The 18,686-nt window shown below is 39.9% G+C and overlaps 1 protein-coding gene across 1 annotated transcript in view; it reads right to left on the bottom strand.

The window, feature by feature from the left end:
* wdr11 (WD repeat domain 11) overlaps positions 1-18,686 on the bottom strand; it is a 173,494-nt gene that overhangs the window by 80,208 nt on the left and 74,600 nt on the right. The window contains 2 exon segments of the mRNA XM_079843546.1: positions 6,555-6,661; positions 16,615-16,699. Of these exon segments, the coding sequence (XP_079699672.1) occupies positions 6,555-6,661; positions 16,615-16,699 (192 nt within the window).

Genomic DNA, 18,686 nt, shown 5'->3' with positions numbered 1-18,686 from the left:
AATGAAAATTTCCTGATATTTTACTGACCCCCATCTCATCCAAGATGTTCATGTCTTTCTTTCTTCAGTCGAAAATAAATAATTTTTTTTCGAGGAAAACATTCCAGGATTTTTCTCCACATAATGGACTTCAATGGGGACCAACGGTTGAAGGTCCAAATCAATGCAGTTTCAAAGGAAGGGCTTCAGAGGCTCTGACCGATCCCAGACTAGGAATAGGGTCTGATCTAGCCAAACCATCTGCCATTTCCCCCCCCAAAAAAAATGTATACACTTTTTAGCCTAAATCGCTCATCTCTTGCCTGCTCTGCAACGTGCCATAGATTATGCAATCATGTCGGAAAGGTCACGCTAGACATAGGCGGAAGTACCGCCCTTGTGTTAACAAAGTGCACATGTGAAGACTAATGCAACCACCCTTTAGCAAAAAAAACCCCTCCATCTCATTTTTTTAAGGGCGTTTGTGTTAGTCTTCGAGTAAATTATCAGGAAATTTTCATTTTGAAGTGAACTAATCCTTTAAAATTCATTATAATATTCACAGTTTGCTTGTTACATCTGAAATGTGTTGCTTTCTAAAGGTGTATTATAATATATTATAACTGTGGTAACAATTATTCAGGAGATCACACAATGCAATTATAAAGTGCATTACAAGGCATAATTAAAAATACTTTAATAATGCATTATACATAAAGGCTTTAAGTAAAGTGTTACCATTGTTTTGATTGCTCATTATATCCATTGCATTTAAGTGCCGAACTGTCCCGCCAGTTCGATTGAAGCCATTCGTGTGCTGTCGCCTTTTGGTTTGCTAATTATAAAGGCATGTCCAGCTGTATTCACCCAAGCTTTAAGAAGCCATATATTTAATTGGAATCCGTGTCAGCGTCAGCCATCCTTCTGTCGAGACCGACTCGAGTCCACCGAGCAAGAAAACAGACAAGGCACTTGAGTATCTACTTTCTTTTTCTCATTCCTACTCTCTTTTCTATCATCTATTTGTCCATATTCAACACGTTTTCAACACATTCCTCTCTACATAAACACTCCCACACAGAAGAGAAGCTTATATTTCAGGCTGGACCAGCCAATGTGCATCTCAGAACACATCAGCTGCAGTTATACCATGACTTTACCAATTAGCGATTGGCTCTTTTATTTAGAAGGCGGGACTAATTCTGCCATATTGAACATTTCACTTTCTCCCATTCAAAGTAAGATGATCGCACGTCTTTGTATATCTAAAGTCTTTGGGCTCTATAAGGGATGTCACAAGTACCGGTACTTCGGTACGAAGTCAGTAGGGTACAGCAGTTTTACAAAATTGCTTTTTATTTATTTTTTATAAAACAGTGATTTACTGGAAAAAAGTGATCATCCTTAAATGAATTAAATTATAACTAAACATTTATTGAAGATATTGCTGTAACCTATATAGGGAGCCCTTACTTGCACATTACTATTAAAGTTTAACAACAGAGCCCAAACTATTAGCCTAAATTCAGTTGCTATTTATTTTTAGGTATAATAATCAACACTCAAATAACACACAGTACGCAAACATGTAAACTTCACATAAGACAGTTTTTGCAATAACTTCTAAATCTAATTATAAAATAGTTTTTCTCCAATTAGTTGTTGAAATATAATCAGTTATACACAGTGTCTGTCATTTTGATGACAGGTTTATTTAAACATACATGAAATAATCAAGACATCACTAACTGGGTAAGTAGAATATAATGAATATAACGGCTAATATAGTGCATATATTTAGTGAAAGAGTTGATTTCTCTAGTGAATACAATTCTGTGAACACTGAATGACTGCCTGAGGTAAATGTGATGCTACATGACAATGTTTACAAGCAGTTATATTGAGGTCTTTCCGCCGATTGATTACACCACTAATGATACGTGACAGTAAGTTGTAATGTATCCTCAACATACCTTCAGATGCTCATTCATGTTTATTCTTTAGGAAGATGAAACACGCCACATTAAAGAGCGTAAAAACGGCATTTATCATTTGAATTTCGTGATAAAATGGACTGAATACTTAATATGTTTGTGTGGGAACTCGGATTGAAGTGTGTTCTGTGCTAAAAACAAGCCGACTGTTAACTGTTAAAGACTGTTTTCGGAACCGAAGCGCGCACCGTACCGAAAGCCCTGTACCGAAACGGTTCGGTACGAATACGTGTACCGTTACACCCCTAGAAGTCAGTACTGAAATGTAAAAAATTTGATGAAACCAGCATTTCTTTAGTACCGACTCCTGAGTATAATACGGTATCCGCAGCTGCGTTCAGTCGCTTCCGTGTTTATCTAAGTGCAGGGCTCCAGACTCTAGCTGAATATATACCAGTGTCTGTGAATATTAAACTGCAAAATACTATTTAAATATTTCTCCAGCATGCAGGGGCGTAGCACAAGATCCCGGGCCCTATGCATAGGCAGTCCTGATGGGCCCCCGTGTTCCATGTTAAAATATATTCCAGACTTTTCAAGGGCCATCTCTCCCCTTGGGGCCGTGGTAATCAGTACTGGTTTTACCCCCAGTCCGACGCCCCCTGCCTGCATGGTCTGTGCGAATGACGAGCGCAGACTAGGGATGGCGAAAACTAAACATTTTCTTGACCGACCACCGAGCCTCATTAGCCGGTTGAAACCGGTTAACCGATTAGTTTAAAATAAGCTGCGCTATTTGAAATAACAGCCGCGAGCCGCGCCTGCAATTTCGCAACTCTGTCGCATCTGCCGCCTGCCTTCCACTCACGTCACTTTTTTTAAATCGCATACAGTGCGAAACATGAGTCCCGCAAACGCGGCGCCGAGGAGCTTGTTTGTAATCGGAGGACAAATGGCTCCTTAGTTTCGAAATGGTTTGGGTACAAGGTGATCGCGTTGAAAATAAAGGCATTTGTCTAGCGTTAGAAGCTCATTTGAAACATTGCCGCGGCTCATTTAAGAAAATGACAGTTCCGAAGAGACGCCGCTTTAGTTCGAGGTAGTGCTAACAATAATAAAGAAAGATGATGATCAACACCTTATGTGTTACCACTGAAATGTAGATGTAATATATTTCCAAATGTAAGCCCATCTTATGCAGAATGTTGTCTAATAGACTGCAACACGATAAAACCAATGGATAAAACAGGCACCTTCAGAATGCGTAAAAGACGCACCGGCCAAGGCAGGTCTAACTCACTGTGTGCCTTCTAATTAAGCACTGTATCACACAAGTTGCAACTTACATCTGTGTTGTTCTTTTTGGTGAAATGGTCCCACACACTACTTTTCTTTGCACGCTTCATACTGTCGTCTGCCCTGGCTCTAACCGCAAACCTTGTGAGCGCGCAAACCCAAACGCTGTGACCTCGCGCCAAATGTTTTTATTGGTTTATTAAGTACAAACAGGCGAGTTTATGAAAAATTGAGTGTGAGGGATTTGTTTTGGAAAGATTTTGGAATGAGATGGCTAACTGTAGTAGCGTTTAGTCCACTGTCTATAATAGCCTAATTTAGAGATCACTTTTTTTTTTACCGACAACCGACAACTTTGATCGGTTAACGTTGAAACGGTCAACCATCGGTCAAACGGTCATCGGTTAACATCCCTATTGCAGACGCACGAGTTACACTCGCTGTCTTTTTAGCCTCTGCTGTATCACTATATGTGGACATGAATATGTGACATCGATAGGCCCTATCATACACACAACGCCATGTGACGCCAGGTGCGACGCAAGTGTTTTTTGCTAGTTCCAGCCCGTTATCATTTTTATGCCTAGTGTCACGTTGTTTAAATCACTGGTGCATCTGTTCGCCCGTGGGCGTCTGGTCTGAAAAACAGGTGTGATCAGGAGCATTGTTGGTGTGTTGCTATTTTGAGGAACTGAAAACGACTGACCATTGACCAACACAAACCTGCTCTAAAGTCAATAGCGCAGTATTTTTTGTGTTATTTAAAGGGTGTGTTAGTAATATGAGCACACACATGCCAAACATAAAAAATAAAAGGATTCCTCTCTGGAGAAGCGTTCAGTCTTTCCGCTCATGTAAATAGCGAATCCTCCATGGTGCGAGACCAATTGGCTTTTAAAGGGAAAGGGAGATGAGACTCTGATTGGTTTACTGCACGTTACGCCCAAATCACACCCATGACTCATTAAGAGACGAGGGACGACCCTTTTGGACCATGAGTCTGGCGTGCCAACCGTTCTTTCCTGCACCGTGAGCTTCAGATCGTTAAAATAGGGCCCTCCTTTGAGTCCAATCTGCACCGCTCTCTTCTTCTGTGGGTCTCTAGAAATGTCAGCCTCCCACCGCCTCTTTAACAGCTGATGTTTTTGCAAATTTTTTTCACAGACGAATCTACAACCATGTCAGTTCTTAGCTTCACACATCTGGAAACTCAGAAACACACCAGCACCTCGAATGTGCACTAATGTGTGAGGTCCCAATCACTGCTGCTTGCATCTTTAATGAATTCATTAAAATTTAAATGTGAGATTTGCCTAGTAGTCCTAGTTTATACCCGGAAAAAGAGATTCACTGAAGTGTATGACTGCTAATCAGCTGATCGTAGTGCATGAATATTCATTAAGTTCTTCCGCTAGATGCAAGGTTTCCAAGCAACGCCTGCATGACCTCACTAATATTGACACACTATAGCTTAATTTAAAAAAAACAGAGAGCAATGGAATTGAACACAATGTGAAGGTCTTGAAACATGTTTTTTTTTTTCAAATGAAATTGACTTATAACTTGACATTTTGTTTTAATATCACAGGACCCAATACAACATCCATGCATATTCACAAACTACAAGAAAAATCCCACGGAAATCAGTCAATAACAATGTGAAATGTATTTGGCCTTTAAGGTAATACAAAATCTGATTTTTTTTTTTATTAATCTGGTGGTATGATGAGTTTTGATCGGATGTCATTCATACCTGTGTGGCAAAATCAATCATTGCTCACTCTTTAGTGCCCTAATAACAAGCCACACATGTGATGGGGGATGAGTTAAATTGATAGTTAACCCAAAAATGAAAATTATCCCATAATTTACTCACTCTCAAGCCGTGATTATGACATTCTTCTTTCAGCCAAATACAATCAGAAAGAGTTATATATTAAAAAAAATATCCTGGCTCTTCCAAGCTTTATAATGGAAGTGAATGTTACCATATTTTTGAAGCCTAAAAAGCGCATCCATCCATCATAAAAGTAATCCATACAGCCTTTATTAACTATGTCTGCGTCCGAAATCACGTACTATGTGAGTAGGTACTACATGTGAATTTGAACAAACTTTGCGACCGTAAAAAAAAGTATATTCAATATAGTATGAATGAATGTAGTATGAATGTAATCCGGACGTACTACATCCGCCATTTTGTCATGATCATGTGACCTACGGCATCAGTTGCGTCTCATCCCCTCCATTCATAACTCGTCTCCCGTGGCCTCATGGGATAGCAAAGTGTCCATCATATGCGCACTTCAAAATCTCACCGGAAGCAGTAGGTCATCCGGGGACTTTTCGCCTACTGTTATTCAAATACTATGAATTCGGACATACTACTCTGTTGGCGTACTGTTTTTCGCATACTATATAGTAGAGAAGTATTCAATTTTGGACGCAGCTTATGTGTTTTTGTAAGAAAAATATACATATTTATAACTTTATAAACTATAATCACTGGTTTCCATTATTGGCCATACAAGAGTCAAATTAGAAGTCTAGAACAACAATTTTTTAAGAGAAATGCGGGACGAGCTTAAGTTTGGACCACAAGAATCATCTACTTCCACCTGAGCTTACGCTACTCCTACATCCAACATCATGTGTCGGGTCAGAGGTCACTCTTCCGCCGGAACTAGACTTGCACACGGCTGTTACCGGAAGCCAGTGATTATAGTTTATTAAGTTATAAATATCGATATTTTTCTTACAAAAAAGCATGGCTTTGCTTCAGAAGGCCTTTATTAACCTCCTGGAGTTGTATGGATTTTATGATGGATGGATTTTTTGGGCTTCAAAATCTCAGGTACCATTCACTCCCATTGTAAAGCTTGGAAGAGCCAGGATATTTTTCAATATAACTCTGTGTTTGGCTGAAAGAAGAAAGGAGTATACAACTAGGATGGCTTGAGGATGTGTAAACTATGGGATAATTTTCATTTTTGAGTGAACTAACCCTTTAAGGCCCGTTCATACAAAGGAAAATAAGTATAACGTTTTAAGCCGAATCGCTGTCAGTTAGGAACGAAACCCTGTGGGTGTTAGAATCGAGATCACACTCTATACCGATTAATTGTGCAGCTTTACTTTTTAGTAGAAGTATATTTCTAATAGTTCAATGAGAAATAGTGACATCCACATCACAGCTATAATAATAATGGCATATAGGAATAATACCATTGGATTCACTTTCAGAATTTATCCCAGCTGATAAAAAGAAACATTGACAGTCAGAACGCACCCAACTCTAAGGACAATCAGCATAAAATACCAGTGTGTAATGTGTGTGTGCATTACCTGTGCGTAAGTCCACATGCTGCAGTTCATTCCTCACAAGTCCAAGGTTATTGGGAACAGAGGTGGCGAAGGACAGGAAACTAGTCAAACTAACCCATTCGATTCCTCTGTAAGACACAAGGATATCAAGGGGAAAAAATTAGAAGAAAGCCCCCTATTATGGATTTTTGAATGAACTTTCATGTATGGATTGAAAACTGAATGAAAACATCCTGCAAAGTTTTAAATCTGAAAGTGCAGCGTATATAAAGGTTATTGTCTCTCAAAAGTAAGAGTCGACTCTGAGTCACGTTAGTGCTCGGCTAACGTACAGTATGTGCTGTTATTGCTGCAGTTCCCGCATGTGCACCGCAATAAATTCGAAACACATAGTAACACTCCTTGTTACCGTCTTTACAGTGTGTACTATCGCTGAGCTTAAGCCTCCAGACTAGCCTGGATGTCAGCCGAATTTAGCCCCGCCCACAACATTTGAGGTCGGGAAGTTCGATCTGGACATGATCCGTTGTGGATGTGGAGCATCTATGCTGGAACCAGAGCTGCTCGGACCAATCAAATCATCAGGGTGGCCTTTCTACGATGATGGACAGATGATCAACAGTAACGTAATCATCACGTCACCAAAGAGCACTTGGGTTGAATTTGTTTACTTGTATATGCGTTCACCTTTACCATTTCCCTCAGAAATGATGGTGTTGGTAAGTACTCCGTGTATCCTTAAATTATTTTTACAACACCGAGCAAAGATCGTTTACACACATCTTCTTCTTCTACTTCTTCCAGCGTGTGTACAGTTGAGTTCTGTTGACAACTATGCGTCGCTCAACACATCACTTACTCCGTTGCTCTGATTGGTTGTAGGTCTCTCCAATTGAGTGCAGAGGCATTTTCTTTCCTGGTTCGGTTGAAACACACCCCATAATCACAGCCCAATGGAGCAGGAGCAGACTCATATTCTGACGGGAATCTGAGTATGACGACGTCAGGCTACCTCCAGACGCCAGATGGAGCTGGAGTTCAGTTATAGTAATAGCCGTTTGTTTCTGAAATACATGCAGTTGATACATGGTAGCATGGGCGTCGGAAGCAAAAATAAAAGTGGGTGGGTCCTCAGAAATGTTTTACTGGAGTAGATGCCAATTACAATAAGTACAAATATACCGCTTTGCTTGCTAAACGTTGTGGGATTACAAATGTATACATTGTTATATATAGGTTCCAATGTAATGGAATATAACTGAAAACATTATCTATATTTGTGTTTGGCATTTTGAAGTAAACTTGAGGAAATTCTAAGGAGATTACGTCAGACCGTGTAAGTGTTTGAGACATTAAGTCTTTTGTCTTTATGCATTTCCTGACTATTTACCATGACAATTTAGAGCAATACTGCCTGAGTGATTGGATAAGCATCTATGCATTTGAATGACACTGTTATGCTGATTGAATTACGGCTGATGAGACAGAAATGTTTGGGGTGTGTCCCTATTTTGAATGTCTCCTCCCCTGCAGTACAATCCCTCCCCCTGAAATGTAGATATATTGCATTATTTTGTACTGTTAAATCAAGACTGTTTTCGGACGACCTGCTGCACAGAGAGTTCTCATTATAAGAATAACTTCTGTTTGATCCCGACGTCTCCAGGTCTTCATCTTCTGAGTTTCCTACACTTTAGAAGATAAAAGTTCACAACAACGTATAGTTCGGAAAGACAAAATTACAGAAATCGCCATATCATTGAGAGCGGTAGTAGTGTAGGGGTAACACGCACGGCATGTAGTTTTGACACAAATCGACCCGCGGTTCGAGTCTGCCTTTCGACGAGCTCAATCTTCTCCCTTTTCCCATCACATATTAGATCGGAAAGGCATTTATTTTCAATAAAAATGACGAAAATATTAGAAAAGTGGAAATAAAGCGTCTAACATGTGTTTAATAATAAGTGTTTATCGATTAGGGGTAGGTAAACAGACATGTGCTGAATGTTAGAGATGATAAAAGTGAGTGGGTCCAATATCATTGATCGTAAAAAGTGGGTGGGTCTTGACCCACATACAATGGTTCCGACGCCCATGCGTGGTAGACCAATCACAACAGACTGGGCCATCTGACCAATCAGAGCAGAGTAGGCTCGCGGAAAGGAGGGATTTAGAGAGATTGATTCATCCATCAAGTCTTTTGAGAATTATTGCACATTGTGGTGATGTGCAATGTATATTATGAGAAAATAAAACAGTTTTTTGACCTTTGATGCACGTAAACCTGTTGTCGGAGACCTCCAAAACTAAATTAGGAACCTTTAAAATAGCATAATAGCAACATTTAATCTCCACCCCCTCTCTCTGACTTCTAGAAATAGTTATTTTTGCTATTTTTGCTACTGTACATTTAAGACGTTACGATTGGCTAATCTGCTCACATTAGAAATAAGTGACAACTCGTGACCTGATGACGTGAACTTTCTTTCTTTAAATGTTCCTATGGTCTTTACATTAATACAATGATGATTTCTTAACAGAAAATGTTTGCAGGTTAGTTTCAGTAAATACTCTAGGTGGGCTGGAGAGCTTATAAATTAGAGCACGTTATGAAGTACTTGATCACATTTATTTTAAAATATATTAAATGTTATAGCTCATTAAGAGACTGATTTATGGGCGCTAAATAAACGTTGTGTATTCCGAATTTCCTCTTTTTCCATTTACTGCACTTCTTTTACAACACATGTAGCACAACAGCATCCTCAGCATTCTTATTTATGCTCTTGAAAACTCAAAACAGGATAAATCGAATTATTATAAATCAAAACAGACTGATCAAAATTAAAAACAAAAAAACGGAAGAAAAAAACCCAATGAGTTTAGAGAAAGTCTGCGTTCAGGAAAAGCAGAAAGAATGATGGACTGTCTAATGAGACCGTAGGGTGGCGAGTCCTGGCTGGGGGATCCAAGCAGAGAGCACTAATGAGACACAAAATGGCCACATGATTAATTAGGCCAATTCTCCTGGAAAAATGCAAATTATATGGTAATGAGGAGCCACAATGGATTGAGGGCACAGGGCCGGGGAAAGTTTTAGACTGTGCATGTGTTGCATGATGACAAGTGAGCAGTAGCGGCTCCTGACCGTAAATTTAGGTAGGGCAGAATCTGGGTCTTAGTGCTAGTTTATGATAAACATTTTGTATGCTCTATATTCCAATCACTGAACACACGCAGACAAACTTTTGGCAAATTTGGCACTTGACTTTACGCAGCACGTTTGAGCTTCAGCAAGTTCCAATGAGGTTCATTCTCGTGTTACGCAACACATTTGAGCTTCCGAAATATGGCTTGGCTTCCATTTACCAAATTTGAATGCTCCATGTATGTTCCCAGATCTAAGTTTATATGTGAGTAAAAGCCTAAATTAAATCTGTTCAATTTATAACGCAACTGTGTCTCTTCAGAAGACTTGGCTAAAACAGCTTGTTTTATTTGGATTTCTTTTACAATGTATTTATGAACGTTCTGAACTGGGTAAATAGACTTTAAGTGAAGGGACCGAAATCTCTCATAGTTCATTATAAATATCTTCATTTGTGTTCTGAAGATAAGCGAAAGTCTTATGGGTTTGAAACGACATGAGGGTGAGTAAATGACGACAATGAACTTCCATTCTTGGGTGAACTAACCAGTCAAACAAAATGTAAAAGCATGATCAAGATGTTCTAAAGTACGGGGTAGGCCCCGATATACACTAACAGTGTGTAGAGCTTCATGTAATGGGTTTCCATGGCCGAGCAGCTCATCCAAGCCTTACATCACCAAGTGCAATGCAAAGCGTGGGATGCAGTGGGGTAAAGCGCGCCGCCACTGGACTCTAGAGCAGTGGAGACGTGTTCTCTGAGTGACCAATCACGCTTCTCTGTCTTGTAATCCCAAAGACGAGTCTGGGTTTGGTGGTTGCGAGGAGAACGGGACTTGCCTGACCACATTGCGCCAAGTGTAAAGTTTGTTTTTCATGGGTTGGGCTTGGCCCCTTTGTTCCAGTGAAAGGAACTCTTAATGCTTCAGCATACCAAGACACTTGGACAATTTCATGCTCCCAACTTTGTGGGAACAGGGGACGGCCCCTTCCTGCTCCAACATGACTGACCAGTGCACAAAGTGTCGGTCCATAAAGACACGGATGAGCGAGTTTGGTACATGTGCATGTATTTCAAGTGTAATCGAAGAACGAACTGATATAATTTTGAACAAATGAATGAAGTTCATTTGGAGTTAGTTTTGATAGTTTGAAGCCACCATTCATCCATGACTATTACATAATAGGTGGGTGTGTTCTGGGACTTCACCATTGCCAATGTTTGTTGTGAAAGGATAATGCACAGCACATATTTATTTACTCCGTTAAAACCCTGCGACCAGGAAAGTGGACAGCAATGGAATGTTTGAAAACAATATACTGTTGCTCAGCCTTTAGAAAACTTTTTGGCCCCCTGGCGAAGAACGAAAAAGAAATGAGCTTGAAGTATATTGGGGCCTTTGATTACTTTTTGGCATACAGAATACAGCAAGGCATTAAACAATGCTTTTGAAACAGAATATGTCATTGTAGCAGTGTTGATAAAACTTCCTCAGTTAAAACCTTCCTAATAAAAATTAACCAAACATGCAAGTCATCCATTTCACAAGGAAGTGCCTCAACAGAGACAATGGATGGTGTTTGTTTTCAATCAATTGCTTAATGACATAATTGATTAAATCTCTCGCTTAATTAATTAGGGCGAAATGCCGTCTGCTTCAATAAAGAGAGATAATTAATAAAATGAGGGCAGACGGTGTGTCATGGGGTCTGAACTCTGCAGTGAACATTCGAACCGAATCATTAACACCATTTTATGAGTTTAGATGCAGGGCTGCTTCACCATCACTTGAGATTGCTTCTGACAATACTCAGTGAATCATAATGCAAGTTGGAAACACGGCGGAATCATAATTTTAGGGAAAAGGGAGTTTACAGGATTCACCAAAATTCATACAATGAAGATATTCACTGTTATTAAGTGTGTGGATATACATACTAATTCTATCAGACTTACGTCTGATGATATTAGTCACCGTTTTTTTCTTTCTTTTCATGCCAAAAGCAAAAAGTAAATGAAGCTAATATACACTCACGATGTGACGTAATACTACCAAAAATCCTAATCCTAAACCTTGAATCATTAAAACATTGTCTGGGCACAGCATGAGTTTATAAAAGTTTCGCTTAGATGTGTGAGATGAATAAATACTGCTCATAAACGGCTGTTGAGATATTCTCAACTGAAACAAGAGGCTCGGATTTCTAACGTCATGACTTAACAAGCAGATAGTAAAGATATCGAAACTAAATGAAACCCTTGGAATTAATATGAATATGGCCGGGGTTTCCAATCCTGCTCCTGGAGGACCACTTTCCTACAGAGTTTAGGTCAAAAACACCAGCCTTGGAAGATTCTAGTGGTCCTAATGCCACATTCGAGTGGTCTGAAGTGGGAATATCCAGGCTGAAATGTCCCATTTCCGACCTCTGTACAATTCCAGCTAATTACACCACAAGATGAAACCACTCAGCAAGAACATTTAATGTATGCCAATTATTTACGGCAAACTCATAAAATTACGTAACGTTCTGGTTGTTCCAAAAACAGCATTGTCATTTCTTATTCCAAACTTTCCTAATCTGAAATATAATGGTATGCAATTTCAGACATTAGCACAAGATAGCTGTGTATCTAGTAGTTAGCGAACAATCAAAATAGGTGAAAATGTGTTAGTGAGGCTCTAGCCCTGTGTTCCGCATAGGTTCTGCAATGCTCCAGATAGAGATAAGAACACTACACTGTATAAAAAAGAAGCACATTGGCCTCTATCCATCATGGTCCCCTATTCATCCATGTATACACAGATTAGCTACATTACCCTGGCTCCTCTCCACTGATTCATGTGATACACCTCTCTTTATCTCTCTGCACTGGCTACTGGCTGCTGCTCACATCAAGTTCCAGACGTTTATGTTTGTGTAAAACAGCCACAGTCTCTGCACCCTCCAACCTCCTCTCCTGCGTATGAGTCTACATCCCCTCCAGAACCTGTGGTCTCTGCGCAGGGCTCAGCGTTACAGATTTTTCACGTTTTTGAAATAACTAACATAGAGATCAAATATTACAGGTATAAAAAATACAAGAAGTAGCACAAATAAATGCAATAGAGCAAAGATACTAATGAAATAAACAGTGCTTTAAAGAGATGGTTCACCCAAAAAAGTTAATTCTGTCATTAATTATTCACCCTCATGTCATTCCAAACCCGTAAGACCTTCGTTCACCTTCGGAACACAAATTAAGATATTTTTAATGAAATCCAAGTGCTTTCTGATCCCACATATGGCGCTTTTCCACTGCATGGTACTGAATGGTACAGTTTGGTCCAGCTCGCTTTGGTGCGTTTCCACTGCATGGTGCGGTTCGGTACGGTTTGCTTAAAGCTACACTGTGATATTTCCCCCCATTTAGCGGTGAAAAGGTGACCATCGAGTGAATATTAGTTTCTGTTCCTCTCAATTCCGATTTAGTTTTAACTCCTACGGAGGCCGATTTAGTCCAAGATTAACTTGGCTTCCAGTTCGACCTCGTCCACATTGGCAAGGTGCCATCGAGTGTTAAAACACGAAAGGCGAAGCTTGAATTTATGAGTGTGTCCCTCTTTGGCTAATGTACTTTCAAGGTGGAGGGGCAACATGGCGACCCGCATTCGAACCCCTCAACTGGATGTATTTTCAATGGCTTATTATAAACTTACGAGAATACTTTATTACTTGAAAGAAGTAAATATACATTAATGAGCACATATATTTTTGAAAAAACTAAGTGTTTTTAGCTAAGAATAAACTAAAAAAGTTACACAGTGTAGCTTTAAATAGTAGGGATGCACCGAATCCAGATTTTTGGGGTTCGGCCGAATACCGAATCCACTGGTTAAGATGCGGCTGAATCCGAAACCGAATACCGAATCCTTCTCCCATCCTCAGTCCATTATCACAGTAAACACATTAATGAAGTAAACAACGTCCACAGCAGTGTAGGGATGCTATTGACCATTTAACCGTTAACCGAAAGTAAGAACTTTGACCGATTAATACCAAAAACATACAAAGGTGTGGATTGAGGTAGCCAGGCCTTCTATTTTTATTTGACAAAAAAAAAAAAAAAAAATTCTGGTTCTTCAAAGCTTACGGATTCAGTGTATTTTCGTTTTGCCATCTTAATTTGATAATTATTTAAGTGAAAAATATTTAGTGTAGGCCTATGTATTTTATTATTTTTATTTATATTTTATCTGATCTATATGTGGCTGTTTGCACGGTAAAATAAAATACATTTTGGCTGCTGTCTGTAGATTCCTTCATGCATAGGAATGATGTTTCATAAGCAAATGTTCGGCTGTTGTTTAGGGTCCTTGTCATCACGAGACAAATCGGCATTGCACATTTAACATGTAGCTCGACTTAAATCTCCTTCTTTTGACTTAAAGTAGCTACTGCCACGTTTTCTGTTCATGAGTTCCATTTTCACTTTCAACGGCGGCATCATTACGTTCGATCAGTGGGGCGCACATAGTGCAAGCCTAGGGTTCGGGTTCGGTGGAAAAAAATTCTGAGGTTCGGCAGAAACCGAACCCTGTCAAAAAGCCCAATATTCGCCCGAATCCGAACCTGAATCCAGGATTCGGTGCATCCCTATTAAATAGTACCACCTCGGTTGAGGTTCCAAGCGTGCCGTACCGATACTAAAAAGTGACCTGTAAACACTGCAGATCACTGATTGTTCAGAGAGAACCGTAATTAGCGTCACTACCATTATATGCGTTTGTGACAGTGATATAGCGGTTGAGACCCTGAACACATTGCTAAATACAAGATTAGTTCACCCTCATGCGCCATCGAGCAAATCAAGAGATGTCGTCATCTGCACTTTGTTGTTCGAGTGCCTACTCTCAGTATTTTGTTTTACTGTCATCAGCCTCCTTTGAAACAAACTTCTTCTTCTTGTAGTTAAAGCTACACTGTGTAACTTTTTTAGTTTATTCTTAGCTAAAAACACTTAGTTCTTTCAAAAAAATTTGCTCATTAATGTATATTTACTTCTTTCAAGTAATAAAGTATGCTCGTAAGTTTATAATATACCATACATACGGGTAATGTATTGGTAATGGTTCGAATGCGGGTCGCCATGTTGCCCCTCCATCTTGAAAGTACATTAGCCAAAGAGGGACATATCCGTAAATTCAAGCTTCGCCTTTCGCGTTTTAACACTCGATGGCACCGTGTCGAATGTGGACGAGGTCGAACTGGAAGCCATATTAATCTTGGGACTAAATCGGCCACCGTAGGAGTTAAAACAAAATCGGAATTGAGAGGAAGAGAAACTAATATTCACTGGATGGTCATATGCCTTTCCACCACTAGATGGGGGAAAATATCACACAGTGTAGCTTTAAAACATCCACATATTGAGATATTTGGCATGCTAAATATCTGGACCTGTCAGCGATTCAAACTCCTGCTGTGTGAAATGTGTTCTGACTGAAAAATACATCGGCAATGACCGACAGCCAATGAGAGAGGTTCGCGGAGGAGTTATAGACCATTATATTAGTATTTTAATAGATATATGTACAGTTATATCAAACAAACAAAGCACAAACATTTGCTTGATCAGCCGCAACAGCAGCACATTGCAATATTATTTATTTAACGTTACCTCAAACTCTCTTTGCAGAACACAATCCTTATAATAATAATAATTTGTTACATTTGTATAGCGCTTTTCTAGGCACTCAAAGCGCTTTACATAGAAGGGGGGAATCTCCTCCACCTCCACCAATGTGCAGCACCACCTGGATGATACGACGGCAGCCATTTTGTGCCAGAACGCTCACCACACACCAGCTGATTGGTGGAGAGGAGACAGAGTGATGAAGCCAATTGTATATGGGGATGATTCGGAGGCCATGATGGACAGAGGCCAATGGGCAAATTTGGCCAGGATGCCGGGGTTACACCCCTACTCTTTATCAAACGACATCCTGGGATTTTTAATGACCACAGAGAGTCAGGACCTCGGTTTAACGTCTCATCCGAAGGACGGTGCTTGTTACAGTATAGTGTCCCCATCACTATACTGGGGCGTTAGGACCCACACAGACCACAGGGTGAGCGCCCCCTGCTGGCCACACAAACACCTCTACTAGCAGCAACCTAGTTTTCCCAGTTGGTCTCCCATCCAGGTACTGACCAGGCTCAGCCCTGCTTAGCTTCAGTGGGAAACCAGTCTTGGTCTACAGGGTGATATGGCTGCTGGCTATGGCTGCAATCCTTGCTCCCTGTGTCTCCCCAACCATTTCCTCCACCATAATCTTTTTTATTTTTCTCCCTTTTGCTGCAAATCAGCGCACAGACAATTTGGAAGTTTCTGAACTGCAGTCTATATTTTTAATAACAATTCCAGTCTAGTGCAAGAACTCCGGTCTGACGCACGAGTGATCTTGCGTTGTTTCCTTCTCACTTCTCGCGTGTGCTTTGTTGTGAAACGTAATTTGCGGACAGGACAGAGCTGTCGGCGATTCTTCCTCTTGTACAGTCATGCGGTGTGAAACCCCCTGTCGCCGATCCATCAGTCAGTGTGAACACAGCAGTGACTGAATGCTGGCCCAGATAGTCATGCAGTGTGAAAAGAGCAGTGATCCCACGAGTTTGAAAATCGTACAGTCTGAACTAGGCATAAGAGAGAGGACCAGGCCTGGAGTTTACATTGTGTTTTGTTTACGTTTTGTTATGTGTGTGCGCGGCAGTCGTCCGTGAGGGGCTGCTGCTTTTACTTTCAGTTTATTGGTTTATTTGATTAAAGTCTTTTAAACGTTCGCCGGTTCTGCCTCTTTCTTCCCGTATTTACAAACCCCGTTACAGTACGATTCTCATGTCACATTATGAATGGATGTATGGGTATAATATGACAGTGTAAAGGTTTCTTACCTGACCTCACAGGAATGGACACTTAGCTCTTTGTGCAGGAGGCCACTGGTCAAGTTGTACACCAGCACAGAGCCATTGCTTGTACCTAATGGGCAAACATGAAAAACACACGTCAATGCTGTAATTGGCTAGTTAATATGACTGAATTATTTAAATCATCCTTGTTAATGCATTAGCAATTATTTGCACAGTTTTTGGTGTTGTTATAATTAAAATCATGTAATCATCTTTATAAAATGTTTTGCCTTTGATTACAAATACATAATAATAATAAAAACTTCAAAACGTCAAACTACATTTTCATAAGTAATTTCTGATGACACTGTTCATCACACAGCCTGCTCAGAATGAACAGAACGTCATTCATCCTGTCAGTGGAGGAGAGCAGAAGTTGATAGATGTGGCACTGAGAGGAGAAACGAGGGAAGAGTGACTGAGGAGAGGAGTCTGAGAGCTAGTGAAGTGTTTCAGAGAGTTTCAGTGATGGGACAGAGCTGTCGCGGCATGACAGTTGATTTTGAGGGTACATTTTTTGCCAAGTTAGAGTGAGTAGAAATTTGCAGATAAAATTATTTAAGGGGACCTGACATGCCCTTTATCGAAGTATTGATTTTGCTTTAGGGGTCTACTAGAATGTTTTCATACTTGAATGTAGGGGTCGACCGATGTGGATTTTTTTTGTGCCGATGGCGATACCGTTTTTTTTTCATCAGCCTTAGCCGATGACCGATACGGGCTGCCGATTTTCTTGAGCCGATATTTGGAGCCGATACTGCTTTTGCTCCCTCAATTTACATCATAAAAATTACACGATCATGATGATAACAATTAAAATTTTCAATTTAAAAAAGGAACATCTATTGAACTAAAAAAAAACAATATTTAACAAATAGTAAAAACAGGTGAGGTAGAACAAGAAAAAAAAAAAGAGTTCAGTGGTGAAAAATTCTGAAAATAAATATTTAAGCATAAATAAAATAATTACACTATTGCACACATTATCAACAAGCAAGCAGCATAATAAAGTGCACACTGACTGTACTATACTTCATTTTAAAACAATTTACAACCTAGTCATTTAATGGTTGTTGTTATGGCCTAAATTAATACACGATTGATTAACTTTTTCGAACATTATTCTTTAACATTGTCTTTCTAACATTTTTACTGTACATCTATGAAATGCACTTTCTGTAAAGCTGCTTTGAAACAATGTGTATTGTGAAAAGCGCTATACAAATAAATTTGAATTGAATTGAATTGAATGGTTACACTCTAAAAAATGCTGGTTTAAAAATAACCCAAGTTGGGTTGAATATGGACTAACCCAGCAATTGGGTTGTTTTGACCCAGCGGTTGGGTTAAATGTTTGCTTAAAACAACCCAATTGCTGGGTTAAAACAACCCAATTGATGGGTTAGTCCATTTTCACCCCAACTTGGGTTATTTTTAACCCAGCATTTTTTAGAGTGTAGGTGGACTTAGCTAATATCTTGTAGAGCAACACCAGCGGTAAGTCAGGAAAAAATCTCCCAATGCTCCACGTGACACTTCGGTCTTTCGACCTTTTACCATCGTGTCAATTCTCAATTGATTTTGATTAATATGCGCGAGGGAGGGAGAGCAAGACAGTTTGAAGACGGTGAGAGCTGCCCTGTGGACGCCTGTCTGTAAATAATGCAGGGAAAAAAATATCGATGAACGCAGCAGCCTTGTATCGGCCGATGCCGATACACGTAAAAATATCGGTCCCGATATATATCGGTCTAACACTACTTGAATGTAAAAAAAAAATCATTATTTTCCCCCATAGTCTCCATTGTTGCAGCTCCTCCCTTCCCAGTCTGCCAGTAACGCTCTGTTCAGTTCCAGACTCTATGAACCCCCTCCTTCTGAAAAGCGCAATGTGCTCTGATTGGTTGGCTGGAGCAGTGTGTTGTGATTGTTCAAGTTCTTTGAGCGTGTTTGGGGAATGTCCCGTACCTTACAATAACTGCGAGTTCCAACACAATACTAACTAACTCAACCAGGCCCCGCCCCTTTATTCTGCGTATAGAATTATTTAAAGGGTT

This window comes from Gobio gobio, assembly GCF_949357685.1.
Source record: "Gobio gobio genome assembly, chromosome: 18".
Lineage (NCBI taxonomy): Eukaryota > Metazoa > Chordata > Actinopteri > Cypriniformes > Gobionidae > Gobio > Gobio gobio.
This window is presented reverse-complemented; position numbering and strand designations above follow the sequence as displayed.